Consider the following 26,704-nt stretch of genomic DNA (forward strand, 5'->3'; position numbering starts at 1 on the left):
TAAAATTAGACCTCAGAGTCGATGAAAACTTTTATGTGCGATCTGACAACACTGGTACGTATCGCTAGGCCCCTATCCTCCTTTTTGAATGCCTACAATATCTGCATGGGCTCTGATGCTCTGACTGAATGGCTGGCTAGTCTTAGCTTGGCGTGGGAGCCGTAACCGGTGGAGCTACTCACCACTCCCGCTAGATATCAGATGGGTTAAATTAATTCGTTTTTGTGTGTCGTGCCCGGGAAGCCTTCGGTTTGAAACGAAACAATTGTGTTAATTGAGTGCGCTTTGCTTAAAGATATACGGATGACGATTCCAGAGTTGTATCAATGGTCCAGGATGTTAGTGTTGGTGCAATTGGCAATATATTGACAAAAGAGTATCTGCTATATCACAAGCCGTGAACCAAAAGCGACATGTAGAAACATTACACAGCGGTAGATGAGAAGATAGACGAATTACATAAAATGTACAACATACTAATAAAGGGAAATTCACCTTTTTTAATACCGGAGGTTTTCTCTGACAGATAAGACAAATTCATAAGTTGAGGTCTGAGAAAAAAAAACGAAAGAAGCGCAAGGTTGTTCCTCCGAATACTTAGTATTTCATTCATTCATCTGCAGAGACAAGCAAAATCGCAGAATTGTTTTTATCATTGCCAAGCAATATCAATACATGCGAAATTTCATGAGGGTTCTATGACACTCATCTACGAAAATTGATACACCGCCTGTAAAAATTCATCGGCCTCTATGGCAATTATAATAAAAAAATTTTTGGACAATATATTATCGGTTGTAAACCAAAAAATTATGAACGAACCTCGTAATAGAGATAAGTTATTTTTCATGGTGCTTAAACAAAATAATAAGTGAGCCAAAATCATAATATATACTAATGAACACATTATCAATAAATGATGATCATACCTTTTGGTGGTCCGAAAAGGACAACATCCATAGCCTTCAGGGCGATTTTTTGTTTGTGTATGGGGTCTTTAATGCCTAGGACGGTTAAGTAAGCCGCATTATTGACGGCTAATCTGAAAAAGAACGGTAAACGGTAAGAAAATTATTGTAATTTGTTTGTTGTTTTTATTTTGTTACAGTAGAAGTCAGAACAAATTATTATATAATTTGATAGGCATTTAAAAATACCAGTGAACATTTAATACATTATAGGACATTATTTTTATTTGATTCTCTAGAAATAATTGAATGTTGTTCTTGACTTGCAATCGTGATATCCACTAAAATTTATTCGTGGTTATATTACGAGATTATATCAAGATTAATTTGCGCCAAGTCCACAAAATATTCTATCCTATTTTCTTCACATAAAGTTGAACTCTCACTCCCTATCATAAATTTTGAAATATTAGGATTAAATTAGAATCTAACAAAGGAAATAAATCTAAGATTTTTTATATGACAGGAACATACCTTAACTCGAACACTTATATAAACATGAACATTTTAAAATGTTTAATATCATTTGGAAGCAATAATTGTTAAGTCACGATTGAAGATAACTGATTTCCAGTCACAGTTGGTTAAAAAACTGTGACGACAAGATATTAAACTCATTTTATTTTTCTCGTTTATATCATCATATGATGTGCAAGGGGAAAAACAAACGATGTCACAAAAGTAACTTACAGAGAAGAGTTAATTAACGTTACCAAACTGCTTGTTACGATTTTAGAAATAAATAAAACTACATGAAAATATTTTTAGGTAGTTTATTTCTATTTTGTCGTTATACTTAGCTTGGGAAATTGGTAATGGTCCATGGTATGCTTGACTTGGAAGCTCAAATTCGCCATCTTTCATTTTTCTAGGGACACCAGATTTTATTGATCTACTTGTTATTTGCTTGCTTTCCCAAATAAGTGGTTCGATAAAAACCAATCCGCGTTTTTCTTTTATCACTCGAAGTTCTCTTACTTGCTGCAGAGCTATTGGACACTTACGAATAATTTTGCCTTGCAGAAAAGTAGTCCACTGTTTCGTTAATTTCTGATTCACGTCTATAACTTTGAACGGTTCCGGCTTTTTTCTTGCATCTTGTAACACATTTATCCAATCTACTTGTAGTTCTATACTAGTCTTTAAATTTATCAAGCCCATGTTTTTATCACATTCTAGATACGAATGTTCTCTAATGAGGAATGTGACTTGAATAGTATCTGGACGGTTTATATCGTGGAAAATGTAATGAAGTAGCCGAACAATCGTGAAATTTTTATTTTGTCCGCCAGCTGAGTCGCAGAAAATGTGAAGATGATTGTGTTGGTAGTTCATTGAAAATGAAGAAGAACAGAAACAAAAAATTTTATTAAAAATCCTTTATAAAAGGTATATAATTTATAAATTTGGTTTACATTATGTTGTGATAAAATCAAAGATGTTAAAGTTACTCCACTGGTAACTTTAACATCTTAGATTTGAAACGAAACATGAATCTATTGGTACAGAAACAGTCGAAGCAAACGTGCTTCGAAGGCGGCGAAGACTGTCCTGCCGGCCGGAAAGGTGATGGCCACCATTTTCTGGAATTCACAAGGGGTGATCTACGTCGACTATCTGGAGAATGTCAAAACGGTCACGGGGCTCTACTACGCCGAATTATTAGGTGGTTTCGACTCCGAATTACAAAAAAAAAGACCCCATTTAGCGAAGAAAAAAGTGAACTTCCACCATAGCAACGGACCCGCTCACCCCTCCGCCGTAGCCATGGCGGAATTGGGCTACGAACTGTTGCCACATCCTCCATATTTTCTAGATTTGGCCCTGTGTGACTTCTTTTTGTTTCAAAACTTAAAGAAGGCACTCGCCGAGCAGAAATTTAAGTCGAATTAGGAGGTCATCGCCGCCACGGAAGCCTACTTTGCAGACCTCGAGAAAACGTATTTTTCAGACGGGTTAAAGACGGAGCATCGTTGGATCAAGTGTATCGAGCTAAAAGTAGACTATGTTGAGAAATAAATCGCCACTTTTCCAAAATTTTTGTTTTTCTTTTGTATGCTAAGTACTCATCGGACCGCCCTAGTAGATAGTGAAAATCATTATCTACGATTTCGAAACCAGGCATTCTTCGTCTATGGATCCTTCTATGGACCAGAAGAGTGGACCTCTTCTGAAGAGACTGTAGATAGTAGACTATAGCGCTGTTGATTTTTTAACTTGCGCTTCTTCACAGTTGAAACAATTTCGCAATATATTAACAGAATCGACAATTGAACTGAAGAAGGATGGTTTTTGACTTTTATAATCATATGTCTTGTGAATTTTGCTTATTTTGTAAAACGCTACTCTAGCCTTCCCCGCGTTTAATTTCACATGAATAATCCCACTGATCGTTTATATTGGTACCAAAATAAAAAAAGCAGTTAACTTGTGTTATTGACAGTGACTTGCTTGTTATAAATTGTTGGAGAGTACGGTTTTTACGAACAATCAAACTTTGTTTTTATTAGTGTTAAAGTTGACGCCGTATTGTCGACTCAATTCTGCTAACTTACTAACTAGTTTATGTAGACGTGAAGACATTGCATGCTATCTGCAAAGATTATTGTGTCTTTCAGAGCTGCTTCAAATACATCTTTCAAACAGATATTAAACAGTAGAAGCGATAAGACGCACCTCTGTCTGACACCTCTCTTTATCACACTGTCCTTTTTTTCTTGCTGTTTAGCTATAATTCAGGTTGCTAATAATTCTAAGGATCCAATGCTCCTTAATCTTCTTCTTCATGTGCCATCTCCTCTAAGAAGGTTGGCAACCATCATGGCAATTCGCACCTTCGATACCGCTGCTCTAAAGAGGTCAGCAGAAGTGCAGTTAAACCAAGCTCTCAAATTGTTTAACCAGGAGATGCGAATTCTTCTGCGACTCCTTCTACCCTGTATTCTTCCTTGTATTATTAATTGTAGCAAGTTATAACGCTCGCCTCTCATGACATGTCCCAGATATTGCAGTTTTCTGACTTTAATTGTATTTAAAACCTCCTTAATAAAGCTATTTATTTTATTTTATTTAAGTTTTCTTATATGTAGTCAACAAAAAATTTTATGTCATAGTTGACATCTTTGCAGCGCTGTGTAAGATAAAGAGAGAAAACAATCTTACGAAATGTTACTAAATCTTATTAAACTCAAATCAAATTATTGTTTTACACACATTCGAATTGAAATTAGGTCAACGCCGAATGTGACATTGGTAAAGCAATTAATAAACAAATAAATGAGAACTATTAATGTAAATAACATTTATTTATTATAAGCGGCCTGGTAAGCCGCATATTTAAAGAGCGACGAATGTAAACACAATGCATTCATATTTTAAGCTATACTTCGTTCAATTTCAAGATAAGCTCGAGGTAAACAGTTTCAGACACGTGATCGGTGGGTGTGTCATGTCGTCGCAGCTTATTGGTTGGAAATTAAGTGCTAACCAATGACGACACGACACACCCACCGATCACGTGTCTGAAACTATTTGTCTCGAGCTTATCTTGAAATTGAACGAAGTATAGTGAGTACATTTGCTGATCCGACGTAATAAAGGTCGGAACCGCGACCTATGTCATTTGTAAGCACATTGAAGTTTAAAATAAAGTAAACGTGCCCTATGTCTATTTTTTGGGAGAACTGTCAATCCAACCCTCTGTTAGGCTAGCGCAGTAGAACCTCAGTTGTTCTTCGCATTTTCTATAGATTTGTTTGAGAATTATTTTTAGAAAGGTTTTTAGTTTTTGCATTAGGTTTCTTTGGAAGAGTAACAGAAGTAGATAGAGGAATGAGTGAAACTTATCTGATCTGGTGTTTCAACTTCATTAATTGTACCTAATTGAAGGTCCAGTGTTACAGGTTACATTAGATATTTTTCTTTCATCTTCAAATGTTTTCTATACTTAACTCTTCCAGATCTCATTTTTCTATATCCGTTGGATTCTCTATATTAGTCGTTTTATGATCTCTATATTGTTGTATTTCTTGTTTCTGTTGTATATTTAATTATTCTTAAATCATATTATTCTCTTGTAACGTATCATAAAGCTTTCACTTTTTAATTTATTTATTTTCTCTTTATTTTTCTAATTTTGTGAGACATCCCGCATATTCAATTATTTCTCAGCGGTACTTTCTCGCGATATTTATTATGACCACGCTAGAAATTTATAAATAAATAAACACTAATAAAAGTTATAAATTATTGGTAAATTTGCTTAGCAGCTTATGAGAACCTACACAAAAAAATAATATAGGAAACACGAAAGGACTACGACAATAAGCAAAAGATACAGTAATTGAAAAGAAACCGGCACATCAAAAGTAATTGTAAAATAAAATCCATCCAATAAATATTTCAGTACACGACTCAGGGAGGTAGCCGTGAAGATGAGCAGGAATTTCTACCTGTCAGAAGAAGTCTCATAAAAAACAGAGGAGACGTCATGAGGAACAGGATGCAGAGTTTATATCGAAAAAAACACAGACTGATTGACCGTCTAATCAGGGGCTAACCAGATAGTTACTGAAAAGAGCCAAGTAGGGAAATAGGTGCAGCGCCGAAAATCGTAGCTGCAGAAACAGATCTCCAGGAGCCCAGCAACAGCAGAACCAGGTAACCGAAGAGGATGTAGGACCTCTCTATAGGACATATGCTAAAGCTTTTTTATTAAAATACCCCTCTTAGGGTAATAAAGCTGACTACAGAAAAAAGAGCTTGATGGACAATGTGTGTAAAGTGTGGAGACGTTATAAAGTCTATCTAATGCTGCAAAAAATTCTCATCCCGCCCATAACGCCTCCATCCTTTCATATATTCATATTTCATTTCATATTTCATACATTCTACGAAATTTGATACAGCGATGACTAACGTGTTACCTAAGATACAAATACGAGGGTGGATTGATATAAAACTAGCCTTTGATAGAAAAAACAAGTTTTTTGGAATTAAGTCGATTTATTTCTCAACATAGTCCCCTTTTAGCTCGATACACTTAGTAAGACGATGTTCCAATTTTTTTATCCCATCCGAATAGTACTTTTGCTCGAGCTCTTCAAAATAGGCCGAAGTTTCAAAGACGACTTCATCATTTGTTGCAAAACGGCGTCCTCCGAGCCATTTTTTTAGGTTTGGAAACAGGAAAAAATCGCTGGCGGCAAGATCTGGGGAATACGGTGAGCCGGTGCATTGTCTTGGTGAAAGAGCACTTTGTTGCGTTCCAAACCGAGGCGTTCGCAATTCGGCATCGAATCGATCCAATAATGCTGCGTAGTACTCATTGTACTTATTGTCATAACATTGTTTTTCCTTTTTTCAAGTATGTCGTAAAACAGTCGCCATCACTTTGCCGGCCGAATGTGCACTCTTTGCCTTCTTCGGCGGCCCTTCGCCGCGTTTGCGCCACTGTTTCGACTGTTGTTTGGTTTCCGGTGTGTAATAATGCACCCAGGTTTCATCAACGGTGATAAATCGGCGAAAAAAATCCTTCGGATCGCGCCGTATCATCGCCAAAAGGTCTCCGAAGTGGTTACAGTTGATCGATTGTCAGCAAACGCGGCACCCATAGCGCGGATAGCTTTTTTATGTCCAAATGATGATGAATGATGTTGTGTACGCGTTCCCTTGGAAATGTTTAGAACCTCTATTAACTTTTGTTGATTATTTCCGGCGTGGTGACTTCATTTGGCCTCCCGGGACGCTCATCATCAAAAACACTCGTACGACCACGAACAAATTCAGCTTTCCAAAATTTTACTGTTGCTAACGAAGGTGCAACCTCACCGTAAACTTCGTCCAGCTCGGCTTTGATTTGCACATTCGTTTTACCCTTTTTGTGGAGAAACTTAATCACCGAACGATACTCGACTTTTTCCATTTCTCCGAAAACACAAAATTTGCTTGCTTTTGACGGCTGTAAAAACCAAACTAATTGTTTTTAAAACTTAAAATTTTGACAGACGTCATGTCATGAATGGCAAATGTCAACACCGAAACCAATTCGGTATCAAGTAGCGCCATCTATCAAAGGCTAGTTTAATATCAATCTATCCTCGTATTAAAAGACTACAGGGAGGGACAATCCCAATTTATAACCTGTGCCAACACGATTCACTAAACAATCAAATTAACGCTTGGCTTTTTTTGGTGTAATACGATGCCCCTTGTATCAAATTTATTATTATGAAAACAAAACCTATTATACGATATAATAAAATTTTAAAATATCTCGCAGAGCTACAAATTAAGCTAATAAGCTAATGTGTAATTACATTAATTTAATTAATTGTAATTGAACATGCTGAGTTTTGAAATTGAAATCAGGAGAAAAGGAACACCAGGAAAACCTGAAATGAACTGAAGAAAAAAAATTGATAGAGATGAAAGAAATGAACTTGGAGAAGGGCTTATGGAATGAGCGATTGAGATTAAAAATCTGAACAAGTGGGAGTCAATTGTAAACCGATATTTTATAATAAAGAAAATGACTGAAAAAGTGGCTCAATGTCCAGTAAAAAAATTCTTCATTCAGAGAAGAGCCTATACCAATATATTATGATAAAGAAAATGACCGAAGAAGTAGCTCAAAGCTCAGGAAAAAAATTCTCCAGACAGAGAAAAACCTATACTTACTGCAAAACCAGGAGTAAATGATGACCAGAAAAACCCAGAATGAGCTGAAGGAAAAGAATTGATAAAGAGACGAAAGAAATGAACTTGGAGAAGTACTTATGGAATGAGCGAATGAGATTGAAAATCTGAACAAGTGGGAGTCATTTGTAAATCGATATATTATAATAAAAAATGACCGAAAAAGTAGATCAACGCCCAAGAAAAAGTTCTCCATTCGGTAAAGAACCTATACTGATATATTATAATCAAGAAAATGATCGAAGAACTAGCCCAAAAGCACAGGAAAAAATTCCCCAGACAGAGACAATGACGACCAGACAAACCCAGAATGAGCCGAAGAAAAAGAATTGATAAAGAGATGAAAAAATTAACTTAAAGAAGGACGGAATAAGCGATTGAGATTGGAAATCTGAACAAGTGGGAGTCATTTGTAAACTCAAAAGACAAAGCTCAAAACTAGGAAAATATTGTTCATTGAGAGATTTTATATCGCAAAAATCAATTCAAGGTCTAGTCAATGAAATTCCATTATTAGTTATAAAACATTATTTTTCCTCCTAATACGTTATTTCTAGGAAAAATCTCTCCAAAACCATTATCTAACACGTTTTGTTAACGTGATTCCAATTTACCCAGTCTAATAATGATTTCTGCGATAAAAAATTCTAAACTAATCCAAACAATTATCTAATTCCCAATGTCAATGACGCAATTACGTAATCCATTATACAGTATTAATATATTATTAATAAAACAAACAAATTTTACGGCATCGTTGATTTCCAAAGAAGAATGTAAAAATTAAAAATTCTTTATATTCTCCGAATTATATAATTTAATTAAATGGTTTTAATAGTTCCCATTAAATTGAGTCTTGTAATAAAATTGTATTGGTATGAAATGATAATCACTTTAATTAAAGATGAACTGAATGTTAGTTAAGCTTGGCATATTGTTTGTTAACGCGTTCGAATGAATTCATAATGGCGGTTTTATTGTTTGATTGTTTAGTTCGTGAGACAAGTGGATTTCCAGTACTTTTAAAAATCTTTGGAATTATTAAAAATACATTTTGAAAAGCCAGAAATTATCGTTGTAGATTGTTGGGATATTTGCAATTAGAGATTATGAAATCTATTTATTAATCTTACAGTTTTACAGTTAAGTTAAAACAACTTAAAATTAAAAATAAAATACAACTCAGTAAAATTAAAATAAATAAAATACATTCAAATAGATGTAAGTCCTAATAAAAATGAATAACAATAAAACTTTCATATTTCGTTTAACCAGTGGTTAACATAAAGCTACGTCGTTGCATTTCATTAAGTCTGCATAAAATCACCCTTGCTCACACTGCAACCGTAGGATACCATATTTTGTTTGGATCTTCCTACACCTATAAGCAGTCTGTTCAGTGTTTTCCATCTTTGACAGTCAAGTTGTGCAACTGGTGGAAGCATTTTTCAGGTATTTGTGATACTTCATATTTGCTGCTCTTCCCACATTATGGATCTCGTGGCTTTTGCGTTGTGGGATAATGTGTCAATGAATGATCTGAAAGGGGGTAAAAGGGCAGAACGCGAAAACATGGTGTTGGTTCCGGTGTACTCCACTTAGACTCTTCTACTCAAATCCGACTCTCACCTTCACGCTGGTGCCTTCTGTTAAACCTAGCAACCCAACTGGAGGTCCGTTATCCAATCCGGGTGGATAGTTGGGTCGAGAACTGACGAGAGCAGGTGAAATGGTCCCGATCCCGAAAAGGGGGTAGTGCTATGGGCCGGCGTTCCGAATAAGAATATTTGCATAGGAACGTGGAATGTGAAAAGTTGGCACAGACCTGGAATAGCGACAAGAGCCATTAGACAATTAAAAAAATATATAACATCAAAACAGGAAATCAGATGAACAGCAACAGGAAATGGAAGATGCTATACTCGTAGTCTTTTGGTCGGGTAGTGAGAACAGACACGAATACGGATGTAGATTTGTTATTAGCAAACGATTAAAAACGTAAGTTTCGTAAGTAAACCTAAGATAGATTTCAAGCCAATAAACGAACGAATCTGCTATATTAGACTCAAAGGTAAGTGGTTCAATCTTACTGTATTCTCAAAATATCCGCCAACATAAGATGTCGAAGAAAATAGGAAGGACAAATTTTACGAATTATTAGACCAACAGTATAAAACGGCTCCAAAACACGACGTGATTGTAATGCTAAACTAGGTAAGGAAGACTATTTAAGAGAAGTAATTGGTAAAAATAGCCTACATGACACAAATTATAATTCGCAATATCTAATAACATGACTGTTAAATCCACCCAATTTGAAAGAACGGACATTTACAAGGTCACATGGCTTTTAAATGATGGAAGAACACGTAACCAAATAGATCATGTCCTCATTCATGCAAGACACTCTAGTAGCAGAATTTGCGAAGTATGAGAGGAATGGACAGCGATAGTGATCACTTTCTGGTAAAATCTAAGTTGAGAACACGAATATCAGTACAGAGATTGGATCAATAAGAACAAAGAGAAAGATGGGACAGAAGCTCTTAAAACTAAAAATAAAGAACTGCTGGGAACGGCTGAAAATTGCTGGGAGAGGAAGAGCATAATATACGACAAGCGTGGCAGCGAGTGGCATCAGTTATAGAACAAGCAGCGAGAAAACCATCGGAAAAAGATGACTCGCCCAAAATGGAAATAGTTTGAAAAAAATCCGAGGAAATGCTGGAAATAAAAATTCAACGAAATATTGAAAATGCTACAAAATCTTAGTCTGGGTAGTGTTGGGTCTTCGAATAAATGAAGAGAAGACGAAACACATGCTATTAACCAAAAATCCAAGATTAAGCGTTAGACAGAACATAAACTATATTAATGACGAAAACTTCGAAGTAGTAAGAGTTTAAATATCTGCGGGCGCTAATCACAGATGACAACCACATAAAAAGAGAGGTCTCAGCAAGGATAGCTGCAGGAAATAGGAGCATTATACTCCCTATTATCAATTAAGATCTAAGCTGCTAACGAGATAATCTAAATTAAGATTCTAGATGTCAATTATTCATCCAATTGTTACATATGGAAGTGAACCATGGACTCTACATCAGCGGGAAATAAATAAGCTGCTGGTATTTGAAAGGAAACTTCTCAGAATATTTTTCCCTCAAAGAGATAAATCGGCAGGAGAGTGGATAAGGCGCCGTAATGCTGAACTGGTGACACTGTATGGTACTGAAAACGGCAGACATATAAAATCTAAGTGTATAAGATGGGCAGGTCATGTGGGATGATGAGTGCTAAAGACAGTGTTTTTTTGAGAGAACAGACGGTAGAAGATCAGTAGGCCGTCCCAGAAAAATATTGAAGGACGATGTTGAAGCCGATTTACAGCAATGGGAAATGGAAGCACAAGGAAGATGGTGGACTATAGTGGATGCGGCGAAGACACACTCCGAGTTGTAAAGCCGGTCAAGAAGAAGAAGAAGAAGAATGTTCTTCTTAAGTCCAGGAATATGGCCGAATAGGGGATGCGATGGTCGTTTATCTGTTTTAGTTCGTTTTGTCAAGCTGTGCGTTTTCCATCTTATAGCTGGGGGAGTGATTTTTGACAGTGAGTAGATGTGTACAACTCTTGTTGGCTTCAAGCATCCGGTAACTCAACATGGAAACGTCGGTTAGTCAGAATTGAGCGCAGGACTTCAACTATTTTGTAGCTTTTTGTTATTCTGTACATTTTTCAGGAGTATTCGATGGTTAATAGTATCATATGCAGCCGTTAGATTAATGAATACGACTCCGGTATTTAACCCCTTTTGATATCCGTCCTCGATGTACTGGGTAAGATTAAGTATTGGGCTAGTACATGACCTTCCCGCTCCAAAGTCCTCTATTAGTTTTCTTGTATGGATATTGATTCTATCCAATATCCATCTTTCGTACAGCGTGAATGTTGAACACAGGAGAGGCAGGGTGGTAGCTCTTTGGGTCCTCTGAAACCTTTCCTGGTTTTAATACAGTTACCACTTTAGATTGCCGCCACAGTTTTGGGAACTTAACCTGCGCCCAACATTGATTTAGGAACTTCAATACGCATATCTTCGCAAAACTATTCATACTCTTAAGGATTTCATTTTCAACGTTATCTAGACCTGCTGCTTTACCTATGTGCTGCAATGCACGCAATGTGTTTACCGTGCTGCAATGGCGATGTCCAGTTCGTCCATTGTAAATTCTAGGTCGAATTTATCAGATTCCAGGTACTGACCTCTCTTTGTAAACTTCTTGGGGTGTTTTTGTTCTTTACTTGACTTACCGTTCTGAAGAAGCTGTGTACCTATCTGATTTGGAGACACATTAACGTAGGTGGATTGCACTCTTGTCTCCGGCCAGGCTCTTAATTTGTTTTCAGGCTTTCCTGCTACTGTGTGTCATATTAGTGTTTTCAACTGTCTGTATCCATGCCTGGCGTCTAGTTTATGATATTGCTGCGACTAAGTCTTTGTCTGCTTCAATCGTCGTTGGAGATAGGGTTTTCTCATCATATAACTGGCAGTACATTTCGTACAGTTTGCGATTGTTCTCAGTCATTCCAGGGATATACTTAGTTCTAAATCCTCTTGGAATGGCCTTTATTGACGCCAGTTTGATTGCTTTCACAATTGCATACATAGTCACAAATGAAGAAGTATTACGGTGAATGGACAAAAGGTCTGAAATAATACTTGCCATAAAAAAGAGAAAATTGTATTACTTGGACCATCTAATACGGGGACAAAAATACACATTTCCAGAAAATTTAATGCAGGAAAAGATTGAAGGACGAAGGGATTCGGGCCTCAGAAGAATGTCCTGGATGAGAAATCTAAGAGAATGGTTTGGTTACACCACAAACGAACTGTTTAGAACAGCTGTAAACAACGTTGGAATAGCGTTGATGATATCCAATTTCCGATCGAATAGGAATGGAAAGAAGAAGACAAATGCATAATGGTTTGCAGGGTCTGGGTCCATAGATGATAGGTAATCATCTAGTTTCTCTGAAAATTTCTGCCAGTTGGCTTTCTTAAAATTAAAATTATGAAAAAAACACACACTATAGAAATTGTCGATTTATCATGTAGAATATAATGGAAATATGGTTTATTGCAACTGAAAATTGTATACAGTAAAACCTCGATATAACGGACCTCTTTTTAACGGACTTCGGATATAAAAGCCATATTTATGCCTATTTATGCCATATACTATGGCATAAAAAAGCAAACTTTCGGACATAAAAAAACAAAAACAAAATAAATAAATGTGCATTCATTTGTGATGTAGAAGAGCATAGCAATCTTAAAATGGTATGGCCAACAACGTTCTAGTGAGATCCTGGTCCAAGCAGTCGAATTGAAATTTGCTGCAAATAAATTAGCAAATCATATGGACATACCAAAGCAAGTGATGGATGGCTCTGGCGCTTTCGTAAAAGGCACGGAATCATGAATAAACGAATTTACGGCGAAGCTTCAACTGCACCTAAAGAAGAAACAGAACCTTTTAGGCAAAAATTAGTAGCACATATAGCAAGTAAGTAACGAAATGCTATTAGAATCTTAGATTGGCAATGTTGACGAAACTGGTTTGTTATGGCGTACTTTGCCTGAAAGCGCACAAGCCTCCGAATATGAAAAATCGGATTCTGGAAGAAAAATCAGCAAGGACAGGATCTTGGCACTGCTTTGTGCTAACGCTGATGGATCGCATAGATTGATACCTGTAGTGGTTGGCAAATCTCGTAAACCTAGAGTTTTAAAAGACATAATGCATCATATGCCCCTTTCATATTATAGCTCTAAGAAGGAATGGTTCACCTCAGATATTTTCTAAAATTGGTTTTTCAAAGAAATTGTACCTTCAGTGAGAAAATTTCAAGAGGAGAAATTGGGAATACGTTAGAAGAGGTGAAATGTTTATTGCTTTTAGACAACGCTCCTGCTCACTCCTCTGAAAATATTCTACGTTCAGAAGACGGAAACTTCAGGTGTATGTTTTTGCCAAAAAATACAACATCGCTTATTTAACCCATGGATCAGGGAATAATTTTGGCAGCCAAACGAATACATCGCAGAAAGTTTTTAGACCAAGTAATGGTTGTATTGTACGATGGAGATAATGCAGAAGATACAAGAGCGCAACGTACCTTGCAAAACTTAAGGTCTTACAATTTAAAATCAACAATTTTTAATTTTGCTGCAGCATGGAAGGAGGTGAAAGAGCAAACATTAAAAAATGGTTGGAAGAATTTGTTTGATGGCCAAGATGCAGACGTAGATTTAGAAGGGTTGAAAGTTACTAATTTCTGTAGGACAATACGTAATAATGCCGGAGAACATGTAGCTGAGGAAGATGTTTTACAATCGCTAGAAGTAGATGAAGGTGACCCTGGGTATAACATCGTGACTGAAAGTGAAATAGCAGATGAAGTTATGAACCTTAAAAATGAGGACGAAAGTGAAGATAGCAAAAAAGACGACAAAACAAGACTGTTAAAAATAAAGTAAGATCAGAGGTAAGATCGCATCTCGACGATCTAACAACATTTATTGATTATTAAATTAAACTGTATTTAGGGAGTTGATCATAGAAAAACAGCAAACATGGAAAGAGCAAACGAAACTTGTTCAAAACATGATTACGACAGCAAGCGCGTCGATATCCACAGCAACGTCACTTCACGACGAATGTCCGAAGACAATTACTTAAATAGAATTTTGTTTGTATTTTGATTTATTTTAACCATATTTTTATATAACGGACTTTCGGCTTTAAAGGACACCTTCTCCCCCCAAGTAGTCCGTTATATCGAGGTTTTACTGTAATTTTATGGACAAAGCTTACCAAAAGTCAGAAAATATCAATAAAAATTAAAAATTTACTGAAATTAAATAAATCGTCAATATCACAAGATAAAATATAATAAAATAAACAATCCACTGGGTAACCGCAACTATCGGGGGAAATATAGAACGAATATTAATCAGAACCATGCTAAAGTTGTCATCACTAAAATAATTTGAGGTTTCTAGTCCCACAGAATACGTCGTATTGTCTAAAAATTTCGTTTCGGAGAGCCAACGGAATAGGAATTAGTTTAATGGCTTTTAAGATATCCGGTTCTCTTAATCTTGCTGATTATTGATATCTGATATGATATCCATATCTACTGTTATTATTGATTAATCTAACTCTTTGTGGGGTCATAGGATCAAGATTTATCGATGGTTCCAAAGTATCTTTCCTAATGTAATTAATATGGGATTCTTAGATTTGCAAATTTCGATGGCCTGCTTATCTGTGAGTATTTTTGTGTTTTCTAGTTCATTTTTGTTGTTGCTTGAAATGGTAATTGGATCTTCCAAGCTAACGGGGCTTCTGATACACTCATACACTTCAGAACGTGCGTCAATACTCTACAAAGGTTGTCTGGGAACTAATATAAAGAATTATTCAAAAAGGTATCTATTCCAAAAAAGATAATAAAGTCGAAGAAGGCAGTGCAAAAATTATTATTTTAGGCAGTTGAGGAAAGTATTTGGCGAAAGAAAGGTAATTAAAAATAAATCGTTTTCTTGACAAAACACTACATGGTTCTGCACATAAGTGAAGGAAAAACGTAAAGAAAAAAAACGCTTACACAAAATATATTTCCACCAAAACAGATCAAGCGTACTACAATTACAAGAGAATAAATACAACGAAACATGAAGTTGTATGAAGAATAAAAAATGATCAGTATAATCTAAACTCCTGGACAAAATTAACGCACCAATTTAAATAATCTAAATATTTACAATATGAACACAAAATAAAACTAAGTTGCATTGAAATAATAATAAACACCTACAAATAAGTCCAACATGACTTTATCATGAGCTTAATTTGCCTTATTGTTTCTTTAAAAATTTGTTTTTGTCGGAAATGCGTAAATAAGCTAGCATAACTCCAAATTGCAAAAAGGAAAAAAATCAGTAAAGTAACACAATAAAATGCATCTGGGTCAACACTAATACCGTGTGGGCCCATGTTTGATATCAAATGTTCAACAAAAACTTGCGGAATATTCTCCCATTCTTCAATAACGGCCTCAATGAGTTGGTTGTGGTTGGCAATAGGGGGTCTACCACTTCTAATCTTTTTTTTTTTTTTGAGATAGTCACATAGATGCTCTATAGGATTCATGTCCGGACTGCTAGGTGGCCCCTCTAATAATGGAATATCAACATCATTTAGGTAGCCAATAACCTGTCGAGAAACATAAGGACAAGCGTTGTCTCGCATGAATAAAAAATTATTTCCAAGAAACGGAGCAAAAGTCATTACATGTTCGACAATAATGTTGTCTAAGTAATAATAGGCATTCATAGACCTCGTACGTATGGGGACCAACTCCGTACGAGCTTCAAAACAAATTCCCCCCAAAAAATTTTAGAGCGACCACCAAAAGGTACTTTAGGAGAGATATTGCAGCTGGTAAACCTTTCTCCTAGCCTTCGCCAGACACGCTTAAGACCATCTGGAGCTTTTAAGCTTACTTCAGTCTCATCGGAGAAAAGAACTCGTTTCCAATCATCGATGGTCCAATTTTGATGCAATCTTGCAAAATTCAATCTCTGAACCCTGTGTTCTCTGGTAAGCAAGGGTTTTTTGGCCGGTTTCCTGTTGCTCAATTCTGCTTCATGTAAACGTCTTCTAACTGTTCGAGACGATATCGAGACGATATGTCTCAAAAAACGATCATCAATTTGATTAGTGGAACGTTTTTGCCCTTGACCTGGTCTTCGATGGTACGACCCTGATTCATTATATCACCTCACCTTGCGACTGATGCTGGAATGATGTCTTCCTAACAAACCTGCAACGTATCTCATTGAATATCCTTCATCTAGGAGAGTCGATGCTCGCACTGCCTCCTCCATTGACAAATTTCTTTATCGGTTTATTTTTGAAGTTATACTTCTATACGCGCGCTCCACGTTGGAAATTTGTATGGGAGTGAATCTGTGAAACCATTACATATGTAAGATAATGAGTAAGAGAGAGACAGAAGATATATTTTCTCTCTCTTCCTCTCTCGAATATAAAAATGTTCCTTTTGTATATATAATTTAATATTATACATATTATATAAAGATATATATACATATAATATTATATATATATAATATATATATAATAAAATATTGATTAATATTATTATTTATGTGATATGTTTTGTATTTTTTACTAAATATTCATAATTATATTATTCTTTTGTATTTCAAAATAATAATCTCAATAAATCACTGTATGATCCAGAACTGTCAATTTTGAAATACATTTGTGTTATGTCCTCGGTGGTGTAGTAGTCAGTATCCCCGCCCGTCACGCGGGAGACCGGGGTTCGATTCCTAGTCGGGGAGGACTTTTTTATTAATGTTATTACATTATTGCCATTTTTAAATACTTATGGATATGGCATTTTAATTTGTATTGTATTATTATATTAATAACAAAATAAACAATGAATTTTACTGCAGAGTATGTGCAAAAAAATTTTGCATTCAACTCCTTTCATACATATATGAAAATAAAAATATACATTTTCATCAAAATATTGATTCAATCCTTCATTTTAGTAAGTTGTTATTAATTCTGTTTCTCTTTCTGCTATGTCTTACCTATAAAATTACATACTTATATAATGATTGTGCAGATTGACTCCCAAATAAATTTCTAACGGCGAATGCGTGTATAGAAGTGTAACTTCCACCGGCAGTCCCACTGGACTGCTACACCCGTTTTTTTTTTAAGTTATACTTCTATACGCACGGTCGGCGTTGGAAATTTACATGAGAGTGAATCTGTGAAACCATTACATATGTAAGATAATGAGTAAGAGAGAGACAGAAGATATATTTTCTCTCTCTTCCTCTCTCGAGAATAAAAATGTTCCTTTTGTATATATATTTAATCACGATACACTTACACTGTCTGTGTGTATCGTGTATTTAATAATATATAATATTGTATATATACAATACATATTATAATATTATATATTATATATAATATAATATGTATTAATATTATTATTTATGTGATATGTTTTGTATTATTTAAAATTAAACGTTTATAATTATTTTAGGCTTTTGTATTTCAAAATAATCACTGTTTTACCGAGAACTGTCAATTTTGAAATCCGTTAGTGTCATGTCTAATTGGCAAATCCTTTAGGTGTTTGGTTCATACGCTGGTGGTTGTGAGTTCGAATCCCAATTATGAATTTCCTTTTTTATTTTTGAAATATTTAAAAACCTCACGTTAATCTTATTAAATATATGTAATATACGCAAAAAACATAAATTTTAAAATAAAATGAAAATTTACAACATAATCCGAGTTGTTGGTTTTTTATTTTTACCTTCGTAAAGTAAGTTATGTATATTGGCAGTTTTAAATACTTATAAATATTACATTTTAATTTATATTGTATTATTATATTGAATTATGTTGCAGTGTATTTATTGTATTGTAATTTTTATATTAATAACAAAATAAACAATGAATTTTACTGCAGAGTATGTGTAATTTTTTTTTTTGCATTCAACTCCTTTTATACATATATAAAAATAAAAATATATATTTTCAATAAAATATTGATACAATCCTTCATTTACTATACTCCTATTACAGGTCAAATGTTTATATACAGCAAACGATGCACCATATACCTATATAACTAATTCTTATTCTCTTTCTGCTCTCTCTTACCTATAGCATTACATATGTAATGATTGTGCACATTGACTCCTATATAAATTTTTAACGGCGAACGCGTGTATAGAAGTATAACTTCTACCGGCAGTCCCACTGGACTGCCACACCCGTTTTTTTATTTGATTTTTATGCAAATGGACTTCCAAACATGCATGTGATAAAAAATATCACAATAAAAAGCTTGTTTCTCACAAGCGCTTTGCTTTAATCGGCACTTTTTATGAAAAGTTTAACTCACTTTTAGTCTAAAACGAAGTTTAATACAAATTATTGTTAAAACAAGACTATCATTAGCTTACATAACAACTGTCGCTGTCAAACAAGGTCCATAGGCAACTTTTTGCACAGTAAATTATCAATTAATAAAGCATATTGAGAAAAATATGAGTGGTGCGTTAATTTTGACCAGGAGTTTATTTCGAAATGTACGATAGCACAGTTTTTATTATAGAATATTATATGCAACTTAGAAGAATACAACATAAAATGCAACTGAGTAAGTTTTATAGGTTTAAGCCAGAACAGCACGCCTTAGAGGTGTTGCACATAAATGTGATATATTCTTCGTCATCGGTTTATGACATTAAATTGGGGGTTATCACTTGTGTCATAAAAATTTGTGCTATCAATAATTTTCAAACCGAGTATAAAGAAATTTAACAGAACTAGACTGGGGATAAAGAACATTGCTGTTAAGAACGTACAGGCCACGGAATACGATTACATTTGCTGTATAAAAAAATAATAAAACAGTCCAATACCTGAGTTTCTAAGCTAGATAAAATATTTACCTAATTACATATCACATGAATGATATTTGATAATATAATACAGTCCGTAATGACGGTCTACTTTATCACTAAGAAAAAACGCTAAAAAAACAACTACTAGTAAAAAAGCACTCACCAACATAAATATTTCTCTTCAAACTTATACTTTTTTTTTCTAAAACATTTTGAAATTAAATATTACAGACTACTCGTGACCTACAAATATTTGCAGCAATAAATCAAGAGATCTACTGATATTTGCTTCTCCTGTGATGGAATATGAACGCATGGAAAATTTATATGGCTAAAAATTACTTCGAAAGGCGAAAAATACGAACATAATGTAAGATTAACGTGTTATATTATAGTTTTAATGAAAAGTTTCGACGAATATGAATATTGTGATCAATTTCGTCTCTCAGACCTCTCAGAAAGTAAGTTGTTTTTACGGTGAATCTCAAATGGACTCAATTTTTCCGAGGTTTCCCATATTTCCCGGCCAGTGAAAACTATGCAGTTATTTATATTTCGACGAGCTACCCCAGATTAAAAAAAGAGGCTTCTAGCTGCAATGTAAGCCGAGATAATGTAAATTTTTCCTACGTGTTTCAATTTGAAGTTCCGATCTCGAAAAAAAAACGGAGCTGAAACAGTTATCCCCCCCCCCACTTTCCAATGTCGATCTTTCGAAAGTACCTTCGTTTCGAAGGGCTGTAAGTTTCGAAAAATTGGATGAATTTTATAGCTATAAGTTTCAATATAAAGTTTAGATTTTCATTCAAAATTTGTGCAAATTTTACTACTTAATGTTTATAAACAATGGAGATCTGATTTTTTAAAAAATAGTCCTTAACTTCGTTCCTATTAGTCATAGAAGGTTTTTTTAACGTGGGTTTTTTTACCAGCTATCCAATGGTTGTACGTACAAGTCTGTAGCTTGAAAAGTATAGAAGTTATTACAATGGTTTATAAATAAAAACGTTTATAAAAAAAAAGACGTTTATTTTGTAAATAATTTCGATGAAAACGCAATGAGTGTATATAAATATGTACATGTTTGTCGACCCAAACAATGTAAAGATGTAAGGTTAATAGTTAAAGTTTACCAGTAAATCGAAACCAAGGTAATTAAGAGGATTTATGTAAAGTCCAACGTGAGCACGTTACTCAGGACAATTCGCGATTGGACGCTCCCGCACCCATTGCATCAGTTGCGGCGGTTTATGTTACGGAACTTATCTCAGAAACCTGACTAAACGGGCGCGGTCGCAATATATGCTTAATATTTGAGGTTCCAAACTTCGAAAAGGTGTCGTGCTTAACTGTAGCGTTGTCAGAATGAAAATGAAGGAGGAAACAAACACAAAAATTAGAGAAATAACACAATAATAATAAAAAAAACACTCTATAAATCTAGTAAATTATAAATGTATGTATTGTAACTATTGTGAAGATAATATGAAATGTAGTTAAACTATGAATAAACCTGACAGTACTTTTGGGTTTACCGATTAAATAAATAAATAAATAAGTAAATAAGGTTATAATCATCTTACCTTGGTAAATTAGCACCAGTAACTCTATGTTCGATGAATGTGGGGACGTATTGCGGTAACTCCACACAAGTCGTCAACCAATCCGTAGTTTGCTCCACAGTCCAATTGTGGACTTCTGATTTCAGCCACGCTTCCCATAATTCTTTGACAGAAATGTGGTAGTCGTCGTTTCGGTGGAAATTTTTCTGCCTCTTCTCCGCGCCCGAATTGTACTTCAGTTCTTCTTTCAAAAACTGTAAAAAATGATCATTGTTTATTTTTTTATTCCGAATCTTAACTGAGTTTTATTAGCAATACAGTGATGGGACTGCTACTATATAAAAAATAAATCATGTAATATTCTACAGTTGTGATACTAAAGACAAGGCATTGGGTTCATAATAAATAAAAAAACCAACCGTCCAATAAAAGATTTTAGAGCGATAAATTCTCGAATGTATATGCTGGGACTAAAAGGAACATTTTTTAACTATGGGTAATGTGTCCGCGAAGATTATATCTCCCAAGTCTTTAGCGAAACAAATTTTCCTCAATAAATATCGGCAAAAAAAATATTTTCATCTACATAAATTTTGTATTAAAGGACGCCTTGAAAGGCTGGATAGAAAATAAAATAATGTGATAATACAGGGAATGACAATAGAAACGAGAGATAGAAGAACACTTAAAGAAGTAATAGGAAACTTTATGACAAACGAACTGAATATTAACGTAAATATAGAAGAAGCAGTGAAACTAGGAGATAAAACATGTTTAGTCAGACACTGTCAAACAAGGAAGAAAAAACAAAAATTATGGAAAACAAAAGTAAACTGAAAGAAGTGAAAGAAGAAAAAATATATACAAACAATGATCTAACGACAGAGGAATTACAAATAAAGAAAGAAATACGAAGAATAGCAAAAGATGAAATGAAGAAAGGTAAACGTGTCCAAATTAAAGACAACAAACTGTTAATAAATGGTCGAGAAAGGAAATGGAATAGGAACACCAACCAGCTGGAGGACCTTCCTGGAGGTGGTTCAAAAAACTAGTAAGTGATACATTATTCGTTGACGGACGAGGCAAATAAACAGGAAATAAATGCAGATAAACTCAGGTACAACGAAAGTGAAATAAAGAAAGACAGACAAGAAAACAAAAATAAAAGACGAAGACAACAATACAAAAAAAAAAATAAAGAGTTCAAAATAAGCACATGGAACATAAAAAGTATAAAATAGATAAAATCCACAAGGAAAATAATTCCTGTAGCTGGCTGTATACCACGTATAACAAAAGAGGTTAGTCTTTGTATGTGGGTATATTTTATTTTATAAAAACCCTTAAAAGGGCAACATTACAAGCACGAACGTTTTCGGAACAACTGTTCCATCATCAGGTTTAAAATGCAGGTTAACATGCCTGAGCCACCAAAATATTTGGGTAAAAACCCTTTAAATTGAAAAATGTTACCAAAGATTGTACATGATGTTTATAATATTATGTGATGTTTAATATTTTAATTAGATTTTACTTCAGGTAACATACACCCATGCTTAAGTGAGTTCCAGTGTCCGGAGAGTAAACCTCTTCAAACGGACGAAATAAAATAGATATTGCAGCACTACAAGAATTACGTTGGGAGGGACAAGGACAGATTGCTGCTCAAATTCTCTATGGCGCATTATGTGTCATAGATATGACGTCTTTCTAATTTTGATAGTATTGACCAGATGAGGACCAGTGTGTTCATTGCTCTCAGTACTTCTTCATTCGTAGTTCTGCTGGTCCAGCTTATTCTTAGCATTCGGCGGTACATCCACATTTCAAATGAATTTAATTTGTTGACGTCATACTGTTTTAATGTCTAGGTCTCACAGCCAAATAGTAATAGAGACCACACATAACACTTTAGTGTTCTCAATCTTATTGAGACTGATAGCTTGGGATTACAGAGCATTTTACGCATATTCATGAAACCAGATCTTGCTATTTCAATGCGTCTTCTAATTTCTTTTGAGTGGTCTATTTGACTATTTAGTTCTCTGCCCAAGTATATGAAGCTTTGGGAACTATGAAGGGTGATACCATTTATTTGTATGTTAGGTGTAACTTGTTCATGGGGGTTTTTGTGGAATACCAGAATTTTGGTTTTGGAAAAGTTAATGTCCAAGCCCAACCTGTGACTTTCTTCTGATAATATGTTCATCAATATTTTTAGTTGGTCTTCTGTTTCTGCTAATACTACAGTATCATCGGCATATCTTATATTGTTAATGATGATTCCATTGGCTCTTGGACCTTCAGGGCGATCTTCAATAGAAGCTCTAATTATATGTTCGGCATATACATTAAATAATAGGGGGGATAAAATGCACCCTCGACGCACTCCTCGTTCTATGTTTATGTACTTGGTGTTTCCGTTCTCTGTTCGAACGCATCCTGTGTGGTTCCAGCATGTATTACTTATGATAGCTATGTCGTGTCCGTCCAACCCTACTTCTTTTAGCACCTCGATCAATTTTCCGTGTTTGATGCGGTCAAAGGCTTTTCTATAGTCGACAAAGCACACATACAGCCGTTTTTGAACCTCAAGATGCCTTTCTGCCATCAGTGTCAATCCCATAATTGCTTCTCTAGTGCATGTACCCTTTCTAAAGCCATACTGAGAAAGACGCAGGTATTCTTCACACTTATTTTGAATTCGGTTATAAATTATTCGCATAAAAATCTTAGCGGCATGACTCATTAGGGATACAGTTCTCATGGTCTTCACATTTCCTTGCTTTTTTGTTTCTTAGGAAGAGCTATATATGTGGATAGCATACAATACACGAAAACACAAATGACAATGGGCAAATACTATGTAACCTAGCAACAAGAACAAATTTGTTAATAAGCTCAACAAAATTTGAACACCCTAAAATACATAAGCTAACATGGAGGTCACCAGATCAGAAAACATTCAGTCAAATTGATTGCATTATGATTTTTCTTTTGCGATTTGGATTGCGATTTTTCGTCAACTGAGTTCATTTCATTAACTTTATTGCTTTGTAAACAATATAATTTATTATATTGTTATAATTTATTGTTTACAAAGTAATATTTATTATTCAGTAGTAGTAATAGTATTTAGTAAAATTTATTGTTTATAATTTAATCATAAAATAAAAATATTGACAATACAAATATTGTCAAACATTAATATGATCAAACGCAACACGACATACACATTCTTGCACTACGTGTGGCCTGAGTACGTTTAATTCGTAGAACAATTTTAACATTTGTTTTTAATACAGATTTCAGTCCTCTACAAGTAGTTTCTTATGACTTTTTATGTAAAACACACACGTTGACACGCAAACAAAATGATGAATTTCACTGGCTTTCGTCAAATATTTTCGCTGGCGCTTTATTAAGGGATATAATTTTTCCTGGCATACAATGACGAATAATATTCTTCGCCGTATTTATTGAAAATTGTAGTCTTCGTTGCGTTTTTTTAAGTTCTACTCTTCGCACCAACGTGATAAGGTTGGGCATTTCATTAGATGATTACTTGGCCAGTCAATAGCGTAGTTTTATTTTATTTAATGCTTTGATTAGAAATACATAATTTACCTGCATTGCCTGACCGAAATGAATTTACCTGCATTACCAATATAATGTGCTCTATCTTGGTTTAAGAGGTATTCACCTTGGAAATCCCATCTCTTATAATTTGCAACGTTCTATAGTTTTGCCTTATTACGTGGTTATAGCTACACTGCAAATAACATATCGAACAAACCTCGTAGCAGATCATTTATAGGATAGGTCAGGACCTTTTATAGAATGTTGGCCTTGTATAAAATTTCTTCGGGTACAAACACGCTTAATTTTGTAATTTTCTAAGTTATATTATCTTTGCCAATTCTTATGATAAATCTTATTGTTCGTAAAATTTTATAAAATATTTTAAATTGTATAAAACTATAACTACTATACCATATAAAATTATGTAATTTACAAGAATGTGTTTAACTTTTCAAATTCTTATTATAGCGTATTGTATTATATAGTCTTTTTATAGACCCCCATTATCATTTTCACGGTAGAACAAGTGAATAGCACCGCTAATAAAAAAGAAAAATAAATCTGATTCATATAAAACAAGTCTGGGTCTACAGTTTACCGAACAGTTCACAACATTGGAACCAGTTCAAAAGAATTTTTTTTCATAAATTGTGCTTACAAATTAGTTGCCAATTTTAGAATGGTTTCGACTGGCTGGTATTCAGACATTTAATTTCTATTAACACTCTATTCATAATTGTTTCTTGTACAAATTTTGAATAATTTTGGTATTGATAATTTATTAGCGTGTTAAACGAAAAAATAAAAAAAAAGAGACTAAGAACTAGTTTTTAGTGCACAAAATTTATTTGTTAACACAATATAATATAGTAGTGCAATTTTCGTAAGTGAAATACAGGGTGTTTCAAAAAGGTATGTCATAAATTAAATTACGCATTCCGGGGATAAAAATAAATTGATTGAATCCAACTTACCTTAGTACAAAAGTGTACACAAAAAAAGGTAAGGTCACAAAATTCATTTGATTTGAACGTACTCAAAAGCTTGGGGGGATTTAGGGCTGCACACCCCCCTTAAAATTTTTCTCTCCGCTTAGATTTTGTTGTTTCTTTTTTATGAAAAATGCTTTCAGAACAAGAAAGTAACGTGTCCATTTTTATTACAAAATGTCAAGTAGTTTAGGAGATAATAAAAAAAAAACAATTTTTATTTTGTAACTTCAAAGGGCTGTAACTTTTTTTGTGTACACTTTTGTACTAAGGTAAGTTGGATTCAGTCAATTTATTTTGGTCCCCGGAATGCGTGATTTAATTTATGACATACCTTTTTGAAACACCCTGTATATTAGTGAAATATAATAGTATATAATAGTAACAGAATTATACAGACACTTCAAAAGATGCATTATACTAAGAAGAGAACTAAGAAACATGCAATCAAAGATGCAGAATCAATTATTTTACGAGCAGAAGTAGAAAAGGCTCTCAACCAACTAAGAAACAAAAACCCCAAGCATAGATGGCATATCAGCGGAGGCTCTAAAAGCAATGGGCGAGATTGACATCTAGTTCTAATACTGGACGTGTGTAACATGATATGGATCACCTGAGAAGGGCCTGATGAGTGATGCTAATCAATCTTTATCCCTATCCATAAAAAAGGATCACTAACCGTATGCAGCACTTACAGAACTATTGTCCTTATTCTCCATAAAAGCAAAATTCCGCTACATACAATAAATGAACTGCCAAAAAACTTTCTACTTCCAGAGATAGCCGAAAAACAATGCAGGTTTTTACCAGGGAAAGAAACGCGTGAGCAGATATTGAACACCAGACACATAATAGAAAATCGAGGGAACACATTATACCCATGCTGTTGTTTCGTAGATTACACAAAGGTTTTCGATTCAGTAAAATGAGATCTCCTCTGGAGTATAATGGAAAATATGGGAGTGCATAACCACCTAGTGCAGTCACACTATTATCCTAATACGCTAATCAGCTTAAGTCACTAACTTCCTAATGTCCTAATCAGCTTAAGATGGAATACTGGTAGTTCTGTTATGACATTGTGAAGACACACTCAACTTCTAATACGGTGATTGGCTTGGGTCACTAATTGCCATGTATGGTCACGAGTAGTTCGGTGATGACACATAAACACAGCGGAACGAGAGATAATAATTTAGTGTGATTTAATTATGACCATTGTGAAGGAGTTTGATTTAATTTAATAAAATAGCTATATTTACGTAAATACGTGTTTTAACTATTTTAATAGACGATACTATTTTAATAGACGATATCAGAAGTGTGTTAAAGAACCTACGGTAGAATTTAGTGAACTG

The 26,704-nt window shown here is 34.4% G+C and overlaps 1 protein-coding gene across 2 annotated transcripts in view; it reads right to left on the reverse strand.

Annotated features, from left to right (window-relative positions):
• LOC140445918 (stromal interaction molecule homolog) overlaps nucleotides 1-26,704 on the reverse strand; it is a 101,895-nt gene that overhangs the window by 42,361 nt on the left and 32,830 nt on the right. For both annotated transcript variants that reach the window (XM_072538357.1, XM_072538358.1), the window contains exons 3-4: nucleotides 20,791-21,023; nucleotides 930-1,042 (exon numbers count right to left, since the gene is read on the reverse strand). In XM_072538357.1, the coding sequence (XP_072394458.1) occupies nucleotides 930-1,042; nucleotides 20,791-21,023 (346 nt within the window). The remainder of the gene's footprint in view (nucleotides 1-929; nucleotides 1,043-20,790; nucleotides 21,024-26,704) is intronic.

Source organism: Diabrotica undecimpunctata, chromosome 7, assembly GCF_040954645.1.
Source record: "Diabrotica undecimpunctata isolate CICGRU chromosome 7, icDiaUnde3, whole genome shotgun sequence".
Classification (NCBI taxonomy): Eukaryota; Metazoa; Arthropoda; class Insecta; order Coleoptera; family Chrysomelidae; genus Diabrotica; species Diabrotica undecimpunctata.